The sequence below is a fragment of the Thermobia domestica genome, chromosome 9 (assembly GCF_964235325.1).
Source record: "Thermobia domestica chromosome 9, izTheDome1.hap1.1, whole genome shotgun sequence".
In the NCBI taxonomy this organism is placed as follows: Eukaryota; Metazoa; Arthropoda; class Insecta; order Zygentoma; family Lepismatidae; genus Thermobia; species Thermobia domestica.
In genome coordinates this window covers 224,216,058-224,233,310 of record NC_137462.1, presented here as the reverse complement: position 1 = coordinate 224,233,310, position 17,253 = coordinate 224,216,058, and the positions used below count along the sequence as shown (strand labels likewise).

At 37.7% G+C, this 17,253-nt stretch overlaps 1 protein-coding gene across 1 annotated transcript; it reads left to right on the top strand.

Moving 5' to 3' along the window:
* Nucleotides 1-568: 568 nt before the first annotated feature.
* LOC145694231 (uncharacterized) lies at nucleotides 569-7,168 on the top strand. Its single transcript, XM_081770333.1, has 2 exons — nucleotides 569-969; nucleotides 6,474-7,168. Exons 1-2 carry the CDS (start codon nucleotides 894-896, stop codon nucleotides 6,812-6,814), a joined length of 417 nt encoding a protein of 138 aa, XP_081626459.1. The 5' UTR covers nucleotides 569-893; the 3' UTR covers nucleotides 6,815-7,168.
* Nucleotides 7,169-17,253: the final 10,085 nt, after the last annotated feature.

Below are 17,253 nucleotides of genomic sequence, written 5' to 3'. Positions count from 1 at the left end.
GGAAGTTGGGATCCAACGAAGGACACTATGCACCACCTCTGCCCTTGGTAAGACGGATTCAAAACCACTGTACTGCCAGATTCATATCCTGACTGAAATGTACCAGTATAAAGTCCCAGCATTGTACAGACAAGACATTAACCAGGTTGAACTGCACCAAGCCAAAGAATCTAACCAGACGGTAAAGGGAGACAGTAATGGGTGAGACTTATGAATAATAATACAAAATAGGTACAGTGGGGGACACTTCTAAATGGTACACCTTAGCCGTAAATCTCCATATGGCTGTACCATTTAGAAGTGTCCCCCGCTGTACAATGAAGGAATTGACAGTCTAACCCGCAAACGTAAATCTAAATTTCTCAAAATTGGGGGCTGTACATATTCAAATATCGGTACTACAAATTGGTAAATATTGCCTACAAATATTTGATACATTTTGATTCCTATTCAAAAGAAAAGTAAGTTATGCGAGACAGCTAAAACCGCAACCAAGAATTCAAACTTCTAAGTATTGGTGGCGGTGCTAATTCAATTTTGGTGGTACAAATTAGTACATAATTGGTACAAAATTTTGGTCCCATTTTCATTCGAATTGTAAAGAATTGTGCTGTCTGGGCCAGCTTGTCCTCAATTAGGTACAAACGAAACAAACTACGTGGGACAGTAATGTTCAAAAAAAAAGTTTTCTTCTCGCGAAAGAGGAATATTGTCATCGAAAAGCATAGATTCACGATAGATGTCACGTTTCCTTGCGCATATAATAAATGCTCTATCTTGTGCTGCCATCTGTGGACATTAACGTTAAATATTGCAGCATAGCGTTCGGCGCAGTGTAAAAGGTAATAACCACAGTGTTAACATGTCAGATTCTTACTGTCCGAAATGTTGCGATGATTTACGAATTATGGAGGATAATATACGATTCTATGGGTTTGTTAGTGATTAATAGAATATCAGCAGTGGGCCGTATGTAGAAATTTTTCTTTAGTAGTATTTATTTTACCTTTTTTCTTTAGTAATTTACTTTGGTTAAGTTTTGGATTATTTCAACATAAGGTTAATTCCTGATTGCCTATTAATCATATTATAGTAATAATTAATGGTAATGTTAAATTGTTCTTTCGGAACAACCTCCTCAAAATTAAAATTGAAAAATTTATGTACATACAAATTCACCACGTGCAACGTATACACGGTAATATTGCGCACAGTAGGGATTTCAACTATCCCTTTCAATATTTACTTGTATGTACTATTAGTTGTTGGATATTTATTTTGTTGTAGGATTGCAATTATTTGTTATAATAAATTGTTATTTATCGAAAGGTGTATTTATCTTCAAAATCCGGTTCCTGCAACTATATACCAGCTGGGTCTATTAAACCTAACCACTAGGCCTGTAGTGCTATTAGCACCGATCAGCGCCGTTACACAACATTTAAGTTACCTTTCACACTGCCGACTTTCAAAGGCACGTTGTATGATATAGTTGCAATAAGGTTATATGGAACCGTAAATATAATGGACGTCTAAATGAAGGTGAAATTAGAGAAAAATGGAAGTAAAGTGTTACTTAAAATCTAAAGGGAAGATTATATTAAAGGTAAAGTTTGTAAGGTTCAACTGCGCAATTGAGACGTAGATGCCAAGGCATGAACGTGACCACTGTATATTTGGGAGTTTAATTAGAAATTATCTACCTCTTCAAAAAATGAAAATGAATGATTTGGTCGATTTTTCGGAGCTAGACGAGTTTTGGTCACGCTTAAGTAACGGACCACGGGAGGCCACCGGATCCGGCCCCCGGGAGGTTCGTCATGATGACGTGTCACGTGAGTTGGATGGTGGTATCAGTCGAGAACATGAAAATTCAAGCTCGATTGAGTCCACTACCCAGCACCTGGCGCAAGGTCATCCGTCAGCTGGTGTGTTACGACCACTGATAAAATACAATTTCACTCGGCTCTTTTCAGAAAATATATTTAACTCATTGAGATTACAAGTTAAAGAATTGCCTGTTGTAAATGGAAATAATGGTTTTCTTTTATGTGAATTTCTTCTTCGTTTAGATATTATGATAAGTAGAAAGATAGCGCCGGCTGATGTAATTTTCGTAGCTTCATTAGAAAGGTGTAATGGTAGAATATATGAAGAAATGCAACGGCTACTTTCAATTACTACAGATTGGGATTATATCGTAGAAAAGGTTTTTGAGAAATTTGTAACACCACTTGTTAGTCTGGAATTTTATAAGAGTAAATTTTTTCGCTTAATGACAGAGAATGAATCATTAGTCGGTTTCATCATTGAAAAGAATGCTGTATTGCGTGTCTTAGGAAAAGGGATGGAAGATCTCGAGTTTTGTCGATTGATAATGAATTTGGTTAGGCCTGATATCAGGAACACTATGTTATTAACTAAGTTACCGTTGACATAGGGCGGAGCTCATGGAATTTGCGGAATGGTACGAGCTTAATTACCAATATGATAGTGAATATTATCAGATTTCAGGTAAACAAAATTTGTGTAATAAGATATTAGTGGGGAGAAATAAGTATCAGAATGTGCAACGCGCCTGTACGTCTTGTGGACTGTCAAACCATATATGGTGTTTTTGTCCTCATAAGAATAAAAATAAAAGGGATTCTGATACTACGTACTGTGTACCACGTGATGAGGAGAGTACGTGTTTGCTCCAGATGCCAATTTCTATTTGCCATGATATATTTCCGGCTATTATAGATACTGGATCGAGTTTGAACCTCATTGAGATAAAAGTTTTAGATAAAATACGTACTAAGTGTAATCCACCATCTAAAACTGTGAATTATAGAGTAGTGGTAATGACAATGAATCGGTTCATATTTGTGAAATGGTTCAGTTAATGTTTTCGTTCATGGAACTCGGTTCGTGGCTTGCCTTGGTGTGATTGAACATCCCGTGCTTAAAATATTATTAGGCTTAAATGGAGTGAAGTAATTGAGTGAGAGGACTACAGCGAGGGCGATCTCGTCAGTGGCGGTTCCAGAGGGAAGTCGTCCAGTCCAACTTAGGGCAATCTAATGAAGCCAGGGGTGTCCAAAACAACGTTCCAATAGTACCACGAACTATGATGACTACTACATCTCAGCAGAATAACCGATCCAGAAGAAAATCCTTAGGGACCAATAACATGAGGCGGACTTCACAGGCCAGATTAGTACAACCATCAACGTCAGACGATCAAGATAGGACTTTGGCATATGATCCTGAACATTCCTTAGGGGCGAGCTACACCCACCTACCTATGAATAGTCGATCTGAGGTCGAAAGGAGGGAGATGTGATGCTTCAACCTTCCTCTTCCCTAACATCTGTTCCCCATGGAGAATGTGATGGTGGAGGTACTTCACGGTCCAGACCAACCATTCCAATGGATTCACATGAAGTTGGCCAACAATCTACTGTGTGTTCCAATGGATCCTTAGCTGCGTGTTCTAGCAGATGTCATACCGCAGCCCAACATCCAGCAGAGGTCTATGAAACGGGTCCAGCTGGTGTTCCTGTCGAAAACCCAGTTTGGCATGAGTTTGATCGGAGAAATCAAGATGGACGAAATATGGATCAACGTATGGTGCATAGTACTGATATCTTTTCTCCTTCCTTAATATCTTATGTTAATACTCTTTACAGGATTATAAAGATGTAATTAATGAAGAACTTGGTGAGATACGTGGATATGAACATAAAATACAGCTTGTTGATAATAGTCTTTGTATAACTCAACCGTATCAAATACCAAAGCATAAGCTTCTTGAATTAGACTCATTTATCGATTCTTTGATAGAACGAGATATTGTAACTGAGATTGAGAGTTCTCATTTTATATCGCCGTGCTTTTTGGTAACTAGCAATGATGGTTCTAAAAGTTTAGTCATAAATTACGTTCAGATTAACAAACACGTAATTGTTACAGGCTTTCCAGCTCCACTTATAGATTCGACTATTGCGAATATTGGGAAACAAGATTTTCTCTTGTTTGGACGCGAAGAATGCATTCTATCAAATAGGGCTTCATCCAGACTCTAGAATATATACTACATGTGCTACTCCAAATCGTCTATTAATGTTTAAGCGTATCCCAATGGGTTTTGTAAATTCCGGCTTTGTGTTAGCGAATTTAATGCATAAAATGTTAAGAGACTTAGTTGGAGAATATTTAGACATTTTTGCAGACACGGTAGAAAAGCATAACAAAATTTTAGAGAAGGTATTACAACGTTTACGTGAATATGGACTTAGTGTTTCGAAACATAAGATTAAATTATGTAGAAAGAAGATCAAAATCTTCGGATACGAATTTTCAGATGGGAATATGTGTATAGATGAGGATAGAGTAAAGGTAATTCGAAATTTACAACGGCCGAAGAATAGAAGAGCGTTGAATAAATTATTGGGATTTCTAGGATATTATCTTCGATTTGTAAAAGATTATGCAGACTACTTGGACCATTGTATAAATTGAAGAGTGATAAAACTCCCTTTGTGTGGGGAAAGGAAGAAGATCAATTATTAGAAAAAATCAAAGAAGCCATTGTAAACCATATTGTTTTGAAAGTTCCAGTTTTTTTGAGTCCCTTTGTGATTCACATTGATTCCAGTTCCAGATGTTATAGTGCTATCTTGTCACAATATGATACTTCTAGGTTTTTGAGACCTGTATATTTCTTCAGTAAGGTAGTTCCTGAATCTAACTGATCCAAGAATATCTTCGCCTTGGAAATGACAAGCTTAGTTCTTGCGTTAGAGAAATTTGATATGTATTTACATAATAAGTTCACCGTTTATTGTGATAACTCGAGTTTAATCTGGATACTGAAGAATCACAAGAAACAGAAAAATATGGAACTTTAATTGAGAAAATAAGTAAATATAACTTTAGTATTGTTTTTGTTCGGCCAAGGAGTAATTTTTTAGCCGACTTTGTCAGCAGAATGTATAGTTACGTTGATTTTGAACGACCAGATGGTGAGATTATGGAAGTTGAAAAGGTTAATAATCAAAGAGTTCATATGTTATTTATTAACTTTTGGAAATTACCTTTCTTCAGTTCTCCTTTAGATGATTTACAGAGGCAAGACCCTAAATTATTGAGGAACTAGAACAAATTAAGAAAGTTGAACCATATTTATTGAAAGGTAATGTATTGTTAAACGTACGTATGAATAAGTATATGGTGGATTGAGAGCAGTAATACCAGAAACCTTACAATATTCGGTGATCAAATTCTTCCACGATGAAATAGTGGGAGTGGGACACGATGGTCGATCTCGGACATACAGCAAGTTAGCTTCTCGATTTACGTGGAACGATATGCATCGCCAAGTGTCCGAATATATTCGCAGCTGCGAGACCTGTCAACGTATAAATGATAGAAATCGTCCTTTATACGGGAAATATTATGCTGAAAAGGATTCTTTTGCAAATAGCTGCTATCACGTAGACATAGCTGGTCCATGGTTACCTAGTAATGGATTGAAATATATACTACTAGTAACAGATGCCTATAGTCGGTTTGTTATTATTGAACCGTTGAGAACTGAAACTTCTAAAATTATATTTAAGAAGCTTGATAAGATCTTTTATATGTACGGCTATTGTCATAAGCTTTTGCATGACAATGCTTCTTGCTTCGCTTCAGATTACTTCAAGCATTATTTATTGTCTCGGTATTCAGAACATTTGTACGGCCCTTTACTCCCCTTCGAGTAACCGTACTGAGCGCCAAAATCGTAATATAAAGCTGGTTCTGAAGGCGTATATTAGTAAATATCAGACCAAGTGGGCCGAACATATTTATAAGGTTCAATATACTTTGAATGTCAGCGAGAATGCTGAGACTAGGAAGACACCAGCAGAGATTTTCCTTGGTCGTCAGTTATTAAATCCATTGGATATTCGTTGGATTGTAGACCTAGGAATATTAGAGAGTTCTCAAAATAAGGAACAACTAACATCCACGACAGTGAATAACATAGAAAAGGCGTGGAAGAGGAAAGAAGTAATTTACAATAAGAAACATGTTCCTATTACTTTACCTGTAGGTGAACAGGAATTAGTTAAGAACGTACTGAAGGCATCTATTGAAAAGAAAGTTATGCCTCGTATGTCAGAGTATTTGATGGTCCTTACCAGATCCTTTCCTATCCGACACCTAACACTGTATGGTTAATGTCAATGAAGGATAATAATATTAAGATAAAGCGCCGTGTTTCATTTCTTAAGAAGTATTATCATCGAAGAGCTATATCATAACTTACTTTCATTTGTTTGTAAACTGTAACTTCATAAAGTACTATATTGAGTTAGTAATGACTTTCATTCATAAAAGGAAAATTTACAGTAATATTTAATGGTAAAATTTGTAGTTAGTGTTATTATTCATGTTTTGTTATATGTGTAAACTGTGTGTTTGTATTTGTATTCCTGCAGGAAGTCTAAAATGTCTGAGATGTCTCAAATGTCCAACTTCCTTGTCGAATGAAGAGTATGTGTTTGTGTCGTCGTTTATTACATCACTAAAAGGAATTGGCTATGGTACCTGTAAGTTGTACGGGAAATCGTTGACTCAAGCCAGAGAATCATCCATGTTACCAATCAGCAACTTCTCTGCTCCAGCATTTAAAGTTGTAAATTCGAAGCTCCAGCCAATGGTGTGTTCTGAATCTTGTGAGCCAGAACTTTGTGAAGATCAAATAAGAAATTTGGAACTGCATGGTGGTGAGTTCGAAACAATTTATTGTGCATGTGTGATTCTTCCGAAACTCAATTGATTATAATAGTTTATTTTTTTGAACATTTAATATCCTGTTTATAAAATTTGACAAGAGCAGGGTGATATGTAACAGTGATGTTTAAAAAAAATTCTTCTCGCGAAAGAGGAACATTGTCATCGAAGTTTATAGATTCGTGATAGATGTCAGGTTTGCTTGCGCATATAATAAATGCTCTGTCTTGTGCTGCCATCTGTGGACATTAATGTGAAATATTGCAGCATAACGTTGGCACAGTGTAAAAGGCTGATCATAGTGTTAACATGTCAGATTCTTACTGTCCGAAATGTTGCGGTGATTTACGAATTATGGAGGATAATATACGATTCTATGGGTTTGTTAGTGATTAATAGAACATCAGCAGTATGTAGAAATTTGTTTCTTTAGTAGTATCTATTTTACCTTTTTTCTTTAGTAATTCACTTTGGTTAAGTTTTGGATTATTTCAACATAAGGTTAATTTCTGATTGCCTATTAATCATATTATAGTAATAATTAATGGTAATGTTAAATTGTTCTTTCGGAATAACCTCCTCAAAATTAAAATTGAAAGATTTATATAGTAACAAATTCACCACGTGCAACGTATACACGGTAATATTGCGCACAGTAGGGATTTCAACTACCCCTTTCGACATTTACTTGTATATACTATTAGTTGTTGGATATTTATTTTGTTGTAGTATTGCAGTTATTTGTTATAATAAATTGTTACTTATCGCAATAATCCTTCGCAATATCGCAATAATATCCTTGTTACTTATCGCATATTAATAACAAGCAGGGTTTTAGAAGTGTCACACGCCAATTTTCCTGAAACTCGTGGAGTGAATAAAGAAATCAAAGTTAGGACATAATATTTTTTTATATCGGTCAACGTGTAAGACGAAGAGGTAAACACCCCCCTAAGTGCGTACATAGGGCAATATGACACATTTTAGCAAGGCCATAACAAGGAACGCATAAAGGGGATTCGATTAAAACTCCTGGAGTGAATACGCGAATCAAAAGCAGGAAAAATGAGCTTCTTATATCGGCAAACGTGTGGGATGCAGGGGATAAACATCCCCTTAAAGTGCGAACATATAGCAATGTGACACATTTTAGCACGGGTATTACTAGCTACGTACAATGCCGATTTGCTTCAAACTCCTCTAGTGAATAAAGGAACCAAAATTAGAACGTATGTGTTTTTCTTATATCGGCCAACGTGTGGAATGTACGGGGTAAACAACCCTCTAAGTGCGAACATCGGCAAACGTGGGACATGAAGGAGGTAAACACGTCCCTAAAGTGCGAAAATAGGGCAATATGACACATTTTAGCACGGCCTTAACTAGAAACGCACAATATAGATTCGGTTCTAAGTCACGGAGTGAATAAAGGAATCAAAAATAGGACATTTGTGTGTTCTCTTATATCGGCCAATGTGGGAATGAAGGTGGTAAATACCCCGCTGAAGTTTGAACATTCGGCAATATGACAGCTTTAAAAGGCCACAACTAGCAACGCACAATGGGGATTTGCTTAAAACTCCTGAAGTGGATACGCGAATCAAAAGTAGGACAAACGTGTTTTTTTTATATCGACCAACATGTTGGATCAAGGAGGTAAACACTCCCTAAATTGCGAACATAGTGCAATATGACACATTTTAGCAAGGCCATAACTAGCAACGCACAATATAGACTTGCTTAAAAGTTCTAGAGTGAATAAAGGAATCAAAAGTAGGACATTTGTGTTTTTTCTATATCGGTGAATGTGGGAATGAAAGCGGTAGAAACCCCGCTGAACTTTGAACATTGGGCAATATGACACAATTTTAAAAAACACAACTAGCAATGCACAATGGGGATTTGCTTAAAACTCCTGAAGTGGATACACGAATCGAAAGTAGGACAAACGTGTTTTTTAAATCAGCCAACGTGTGGAATGAAGGGGGTAAACACCTCTCTAAAGTGCAAACGTAGGGCAGTATGACACATTTTAGCAAGGCCATAACCAGCAACGTACAATGGGGATTTGCTTAATAAATCTCCCGGTATTAATACGCGAATCAAAAGTAAGACATTCGTGCTTTTATATCGGCAAACGTTAGGGATGCGCACGAGTCAAAACATGTCTCGAATCTCGACTCGACTCGAATTAGAGTCGAGATTCGAGTCTAGACACACTTTGTAAAATTCGAGATGAGTCGAGACAAACTTATTTTTCGAGTCGAGACTGCTTGTAAAAATCTCGACTCGACTTAAATGTCTCGAAGATCTTACTATAATTTTTAATATTATTTTGAAGATAGTATTCACTCAGAAACAGCCTTGAAACCATTTCCAGCATTTGCCACTTTAGAAAGGTACAAACAAGTAAACTTAATAGTTTATCTTTCGAAATCAAGATTTAATTTTCAACTCAGTTCAGTTAATCAGAACTAATAACACTAGCCTGCGAATTTTAACTTTTGGATCATTGCATGAGGTATAGTATGCCACGTTTCATATTTCGGGTGTACCGAATTCAGAACAAAAATCGGTTTAGTCATTGCACATCAGGTTTTCTTGCAAATTGCAAATTAACATTGCCAACATCAATGTATCTAATGATTTATTGCTATTCATAACACTGCTACGAATACTGGTACACTTACTGATATAAACAATATTAATATCTATTATTTGTATTTCAGTGCTGTATGCGACAGTAAGTTAACTCGTAATCACGATATTAGAAACACAAGGTAAGAAAACGGGAAGAAAAAGAAGCAATGTTTATGGACAAGCATTCACTACAAAACAGTAAGACTCTTAAAACAAGCAAACGTAAACTCCATAGTGTTTTTGAATTTGTGCTCTCATCTGCGCTATTTTAAATGAGGAAATAACGCACCCATAGGTCATGACATACAGCACAAATAACCACACTAGTAGGTTTTACGCCTCTTCCGTGAGAAACTAAATCTTGTCGCTGCACGCTTGTGACTAGTGGCAGAATCTTCTCTCTACAAGAACCATCAGTAGTCTGCAAGCATGTTGCAATTCCACTTTCCTTGATAACGACGTTCGAGTTCCTTGAGGTCCTAATGTAATTTCTCTCCTTGTTCCTCAGTCACGACTCCAAGATTGTCTGGAAAATAGTCCAAATGGGAAAACAGCATATGCACTTTCAAACTCATGTTACAACCCAATTCTTTAAAACACAGTAGCATTCTTTACAACTTGTCTTTATGGTTTGGATCCTTTCTGTTGCCAAGAAAGTTTTTCGCTACATCTCGGAAAGCTTGCCATGCTGAACGCTCGTTCTGTTCATGACATTTTCAAAATTTGCGTCACCAAAAAGTTTGCTAATATCTGGACCATTGAAGATGCCGTCTTTAATTTTTGCATTACTGATGCCAGGAAATTTTTGACACAGATATTTGAAGCACTCACCTTCAGTATCTAGAGCTTTTACAGATGCTTCATTAAGTCAATCTTAATGTGAAGGGGAGGTAAAAGTATATCATGTGCATTAAAAAGACTTGCGCGTTGTAAGTTTTTCGAACCAACATTCCACTGCCTATCTGGCCATACCTTTTGAGTCCAGTGAACTGCCCCTGCCTGACTGTCCCACTCACACAGAAAACATGGGAATTTGGTATAGCCTGACTTTTGACCCAACAGAAGGCCGATGACCTTAAAATCCCCACTTATTTGCCATTGATGTTCGTGGTACTTTATCTTGCTCGATATCAAATCAAGGTTTTCGTAGCTTTCCCTCATGACAACAGAATAAGCAACTGGAATGGATGCTAGTTTATTTCCGTTGTGTAGGAGTACACACTTCAAACTCCGCTTGGAAGCATCGATGAAAAGTCTCCATTGGGATCGATCACAGTCAGACGATCTAATTTTAGTATTAACTCCGGAATGTTGTTGAAAAATACTATATTATCTTCTGCAGAAAAGAAAGCAGCAAATTCTTGTTCACGATGCCTGTACCAATAGTACGAAGTCTCAGGCATCAACAGGTTTCTCTCCATTAGTCGTGATCCCAGTAGTTCGACAGATTCCTTTGTGAGACCAAGGTCACGAACTAAATCATTTAAACCACTCTGTTCGAAAAGTATAGGCTCTGTTGATTCTTATGGGTCAAAGTCCGATTCGTCATTGTTGTCACTAGGAGATTCGGAAGAGGCTTCGATTAATTGGTTTGGTGGCTGTGGGACAGCTATGTCAGGACCATTGGATACTAGTAGACTGACGGAGGAAATTGTAGTTGGATAAGCAAACCGTTGTAGCTATGTTCCTACTGTTGAAACCTTCCACATTCACAGAACAAAAGTACAATTTGGTGCTGTGGTCTGTAGGCTCACGTCACACAGTGGGGACTCCTACGGCAATGCTCGTCTCTCACCTTTCATCCATTGCCACAGTTATTCGATGCATGTTCGACAAACCTTATGTGGTGCTCAAGACTTGTCCTGATCTCCCAATGCTATACCAAAATACGCAAGATAAGCCTTTCTGACAAAGGAAGTTATATTGCGTCGTTGTTTCATGGGCACAAATGTCCCACATATATAACAGAATATATCTGGATTATTCTTACTATCACGACGCTGCATTTCGAAAAGTCTGCGAACAAGCACTTCACTTTCGTCTCTAAATACTAAGCACACACCACGATATTAGGGACTTCAAAGCACTGAGCACAATTAGGTAGTTTACAACGAAACTGTATGAATCATTCGCAGGAAAAGCAATATACTAAACAAAACAATGCCGCTAGGTGTTACTATCGTACTGTACCGCTAGGCGGACACGATAGGCTGTTGTTTAGCTACTGCTACAACATTTCACGCCATGAGAGTAATAGCATTTCAGCCAATGAGGATGTTTAGTCTTCCTGGCTTGAGACGCATATGAATGAATAGGTAAAATGATTATCTCGATTTTGTCACAAAATGTGATGTGATGAGACAAAACTAACTTCACTTTTAGGCTTAGGTGGCAATCACCAAATCACAGAAATATATTGCACTTATGCAATAAAATCATCGCAGGCTAGTGTAATTAATGGCATGATATTTCGTTGTACTTCAAATATAATAATAATAATAATAATAATAATAATAATAATAATAATAATAATAATAATAATAATAATAATAATAATAATAATAATAATAATAATAATAATAATAATTTTGATTATCAAGTTTGCATGAAACTATTGTCCGTAGCCTATATATAGTTCGTATAAAACTACTGCGATAAAGTGAGCTTCGTAAATTCTCTGAATGAGCAATTGGCAGTCTACAGTAATTTAACATATTTATAATTATTGTTTTCGTTCCCATGAACGCAATAGGGCTACATAACTTCTGGATTATTCGCTTCCCCAACCATTTTGAGGCTTTAATGTGTTGCAGCATATCACTTTTTACGATACTATATAATGTATCATTTGTTGTATACACGACTCCAAAAGTGCATTACCACCTGCAATTCTCCTTTTCCTGCAAAAGCAGGCAACCCAAAATCTCGGCGGTTGGCTTGGTTGCGAATTCGAAAGCCGTTGGACCAAACATCAATTTATTCACACATATATCAGTGTGGCAAACTGCAAATAAGAGAATAAAACTAATTGTTAAGCATGACAATTTTAGTATCATGACGGAGTTGGATGACATCAAAAGTTACAAAATGACCTTACTTAAGCAGTTCAAACAAGATGAATTGCACGAAACAGATATCAGAGGAAAGCATTTCTTCCCTTCCCCCCAAAAAATCTCATAAAAAAGAAAAAGTTACATAATGTAAAGGTTTAATATAAAGCCTAACAGCACAAAAACAAACAGCTAGACGAAACGAAAAAAGAGAAAAAACACAGTCACTCTGTTCATTGTCACTTACTCGATGGACACTGAGTTCAATGGGGTTGGGTAAGAAGCAAAGAAGCAACAAAGCAAAAACGAAACAATACTGTCAGTGCTCCTGTTATTATACTCTAGTTTGACACAATGTTATCTCTACAGTGTTTGCGCGGTAATTGAAAGCGGAAGAAAGAAGGAAAACTATTAGTAGGTAAGGATGATGGATGAAAAATAAAAGCAGCACACATATTCTTTGGAAGTAGTAAGTTATTTTTATTATTACATCGTTGTATATAATTGATTCCACGGAAAAACTTAGAGTGGTTATTCATTACTCGATTTCTATTATAATTTTTAATACGTCGTGACTTTTTAAATTAACACTTCCCTAAATATTGACCGGGTTATAACCCCGGCAGCCCGGGCGATTCCTCCGTCTCTGGTTGTAGACAATGAATGAGAATCCAAAGGCCGTATTTTAGCCATCGTAAATGTCGGCTTCAACGTCACACAAGCAGCAATAAATTTTGGAGTTCTCATAAATACTGCTAAACGATGGGTAAAGCGATATGAGGAAATTAGAGAATCTGCTAAACGTTCAGGTAGTGGGAGAAAACGTGTAACAACACAAGAGCAACATAATCGGCTCATTGCTGTTACGCAGCAAAGACCACACACGACCCCCCGGCTACTGAGACAGATAGCGAATTTACCTGCTTCACGATCATCTGCTAAAAGATGGCTAACGACAGCGGCTCTTCATGCTTGTGGTGCTGCAAGAAAGGAAATCGTCTCATAGGATCATATTCGACTGCATCTTGAATTTGCAGAGACAAACAGGCATCGAAAGTGGAACGATGTGATCTTCACAGATGAATGCGTGTTTGTCTTGAAACTTCAGAACAAATATCCGTGTGTAGACCAAAAGGAACCAAGCATGACCCACCCCACGTTATGTTTACCACAGACGGCATTGTGGGTATGTTTTTGGGTTATCCTGGGGTTTCTTGATGTCAAAGGGGTTAGGAGTACTCCTCAGATAGACTTTTCTTCATCGCCTCCATGGTGAAGTCGGAAGAACACGCGCTTACTAATCATAACGTTGGTGGTTCGCGCCCACCCCAAGCTACTTGTTTTTAGTGTTGTTTTAGACTTGCTTTCATTGTAAACAAATCACGCATATAGGTGATTTAACATATTCTGGGGTAGTAATTTTCTGATTCATTGGCGTTTCTTTGCTTTGTGTCGCTGGTGGTATAATTTTCAAAACGTATGTGGGGCCACCGTGGATCGTAGCTGCGGGGCCGCCAATTTTTGGCGAGATGTCTTTAGTTGCCCATTCATGGTCCACCTACACTTACGGCGTGGGGTACTTGTCAACAATCAAACACATTTCCAATGTAATGAATGGAAATAAAACAAAATCGAAGCTTATTGTTAGAACAGTGCAAAATTATGGTGGCAATTTTCACTATTACAAAGAAGAACGTAATCTTGTTTGTGTAAAAACTACTGATTTTACAATCATAATACTTTCGTTTGGATTTTGCACCCAATATTACACCCTTTTCAAAACTCAATGCCCAGTGGAAATATATCTTAATCACTGTGACACCTTAATAGGATATATGTGATATTATGGTACGTAATTAAATTTCAGAAGCAACCCCATGCTGTAAGCGTCGGTGGACGAGCGATGGGGAACTAGCGACATCTCGCCAAATTTTCGCGTCGCCGCAGCTACGATCCACGGTGACCCCATTGCTGTTTTGATAATTATGCAACCAGTGGCCGTTTAACGACAGAGACGCGGCGAGACGCCAATCAACCGAAAAATTATTCCCTCCAAATATGTTAAATTGCCTATATGCGTGATTTGTTTACACTAAGGTGAGTCTAAAAACAGTACAAAACAATAAAACAAGTATTATCTCCTGTCTTCTTTACCACTATTCTCAATTGTCTGTGTGTTTGAAATGTCATAATTACAGACGAACATCTACTGGCAGTATTTAGAAAAATATTTAATTATAATACTTTTAAAAATAGAAATGAAGTAGAAGTGATTCGAAAACGTGACCCTCTTACTCGTAAGCCGGAACACTACGTTCTGTGCCATGAAGCCAACAGGAAATACGAACCACAACGAATTTACACGTGTGTTTGGATATAATAAGGTCTGTAATTGAAAAGAACATAACAATTACTCGTTCCTTCCAGCTCGACGGCATTGCACATATCTAGGTACTTTCTACAAGATTTCTCGGCATTTGTTAACCTAGATCAGTGAAGGTACTATGAACACTGTGGACTGGGTAAAACTCGAACTGCCAACAGTACGAAGTGAACACTCAGAAAGTAAGAAGTGACTTCCTTACCAATACGCTAAGAAGAACACGACTGCTATAGAGTGATTTTGAAGGTGTTGTTGTGACGCGTATTGTGTTGCCACGAGACGAGTGTTCCATTGCATTTTATTGTCAATAGTTATTACCTAGGACCTCATTTAACTGGGACAAAGGAAATAAAATGTCTTCAGATATTTGTGAACTCGAACCAGTGACCAGATGGCTTTTGTATATGTCCTTTCAATTACTTTTCACAACGTATGTCCTGCACAGTAAAAAAAAAGTAGCTCTGTTAATTCAACACAATGCAGTGACCCAGAGGGACTACCACCTTTTGCGTTAAATCAACACAACACACGATGCTGATTTCGGTGGTGGGAGATAAAGTTAGTTGCTGCATTGAGATTTGAACATGGATTACTCAGAAGTTGAGCGTCTTACCTACTTGGTTTATTCGGCAGACAGAGGGAACATTTGATTTAAACAGTATATGGAGAAAAAATGTTGATGTACACTAAACACAAAATTACTCTCACGACTTGAGCGTTTTGCACTTTTGTTGGAAATTCGATGACGGTTAGTGCGGAAAAGATGCCATTACTGGCACCGACCTTACTGATTTTTTTTTTTATATTTTTGGACAATCCCTTACCCTGCCCCAACGGACTTAAAGTTTTTAAAGTGTTTGTTAGGCAACACGCACAACACCAATGACAGAAAAGCTACTTGTAGTCGTTTTTACAGCTACCTGATGGCTATAATACAATTATTTTATTAAAAGAAACTTGTAGCAATGCCAGTAAATAATTTTAAAATGTTTATGAGTCAAAGTACAGCCATATTAGCTCAATTGTTGGAATTAATGTCCAGATTTTGTTTGGAATGCCACGTTAACGATGATTATAGGCATACCTCTTGATATAACACGATTTGATTTTGGCAACTCTTCGCTTGTTATGTACCCGACAGCAAATGCCATCTAGCGGCAGGCTACACAACTTCGTGGTTGCTTACCTTGGCCACGCTCTTTGAGCGTCGTCGCAACGTCCGGTTCCGTCCGAAGATTTGCGCTCGCCTCGTTGGCTCCAGAACCTACGCCGACGTTTCTAGAATATTCTCGCTCGAAGTTCAGCGGTGGTATAAATATTGCGTACTTCGGCCAACCAATCCAACAGGCCAGTTTATTGCAGCTTAAGCTTTAACGGTTTTAGTTCGCTACTGTTTCTGTTAAGACAGAGAGTTTGTGCATTATACCTAAAGTTAAAGTCTTCTTAGTGCGATACGATTCAGAGACATTTTGTATACTTTGGTTTCCAAGTTCGGAAGCAATGGAAAGCAAGATGAAGAAAAAATCTCATAGCAGACCAACGCGGGAAAGTGTTAAACGAGGTTTATTTGGCATTCCAAGTGAAATGAGTGTAGTTCCCCACGTACGCTGATGTTATACGACATTATCATTTGTTTCGAAGTGGTTTAAGTGGTGACGAAAGTGTAACTAAATTACCAGTGACTGACATTTGTAAACTAGTTGGACAAAGAGTTGTACATATTTGGCGTAAAGCAAGAATTCCTGTGGTTTCAGGAAAGAGAGTTTTTGACATGCTGAAAACGTTTTATAATAAGTGTCGCACCAAGGAAAAACATTACAGTCGAGAAGGACAAGAAGGAACACTTTGTGCAGGTTCTGTCGCACACGCGGAAAAGTCTCTTTTTGATATTGCGTCTTGCAAATGTAAAATCGCCGAAGATTGCAACTGTGAGACGACACGCAAGATTCCAAAACGGGAATTCAAGTTTCTTTTGGACCATAGAACATCACGAAAAGTGAGCATTGGTAACATTGGCGTCCGAACAAGCAAATGTCTGTCAAAGATGTTTTCCCGGAAAAAGTGAGCAGATTTAAGGGGCAGACAACCAAGAAAGACGCTGGAAGTGTTGAAGCAAGTCCATCAACAAGTGGGATTAGGCATAGGCACAGGTCAAAAATACTGGCGTCAGGGGAATCCAGTGAAGCTGTTGAATCGGGATTTGACTTCGAGGTGCGACCAAGAAGGAAACATAGCCCAAAGCACATCTGCCTTCAAAATACAGTGGAGGCAGCGTTTATAACTGGAGCTTCAGCCAGATTGCTTTGATCGCTTGTGCCGTACTTCAGGACACGAGGCTCATAACGTCAGAGGACAAAAGTCTTGTTGTTGACAGATCTAAGGTACGAAGAAGAAAAAAATAAACTGGGAGAG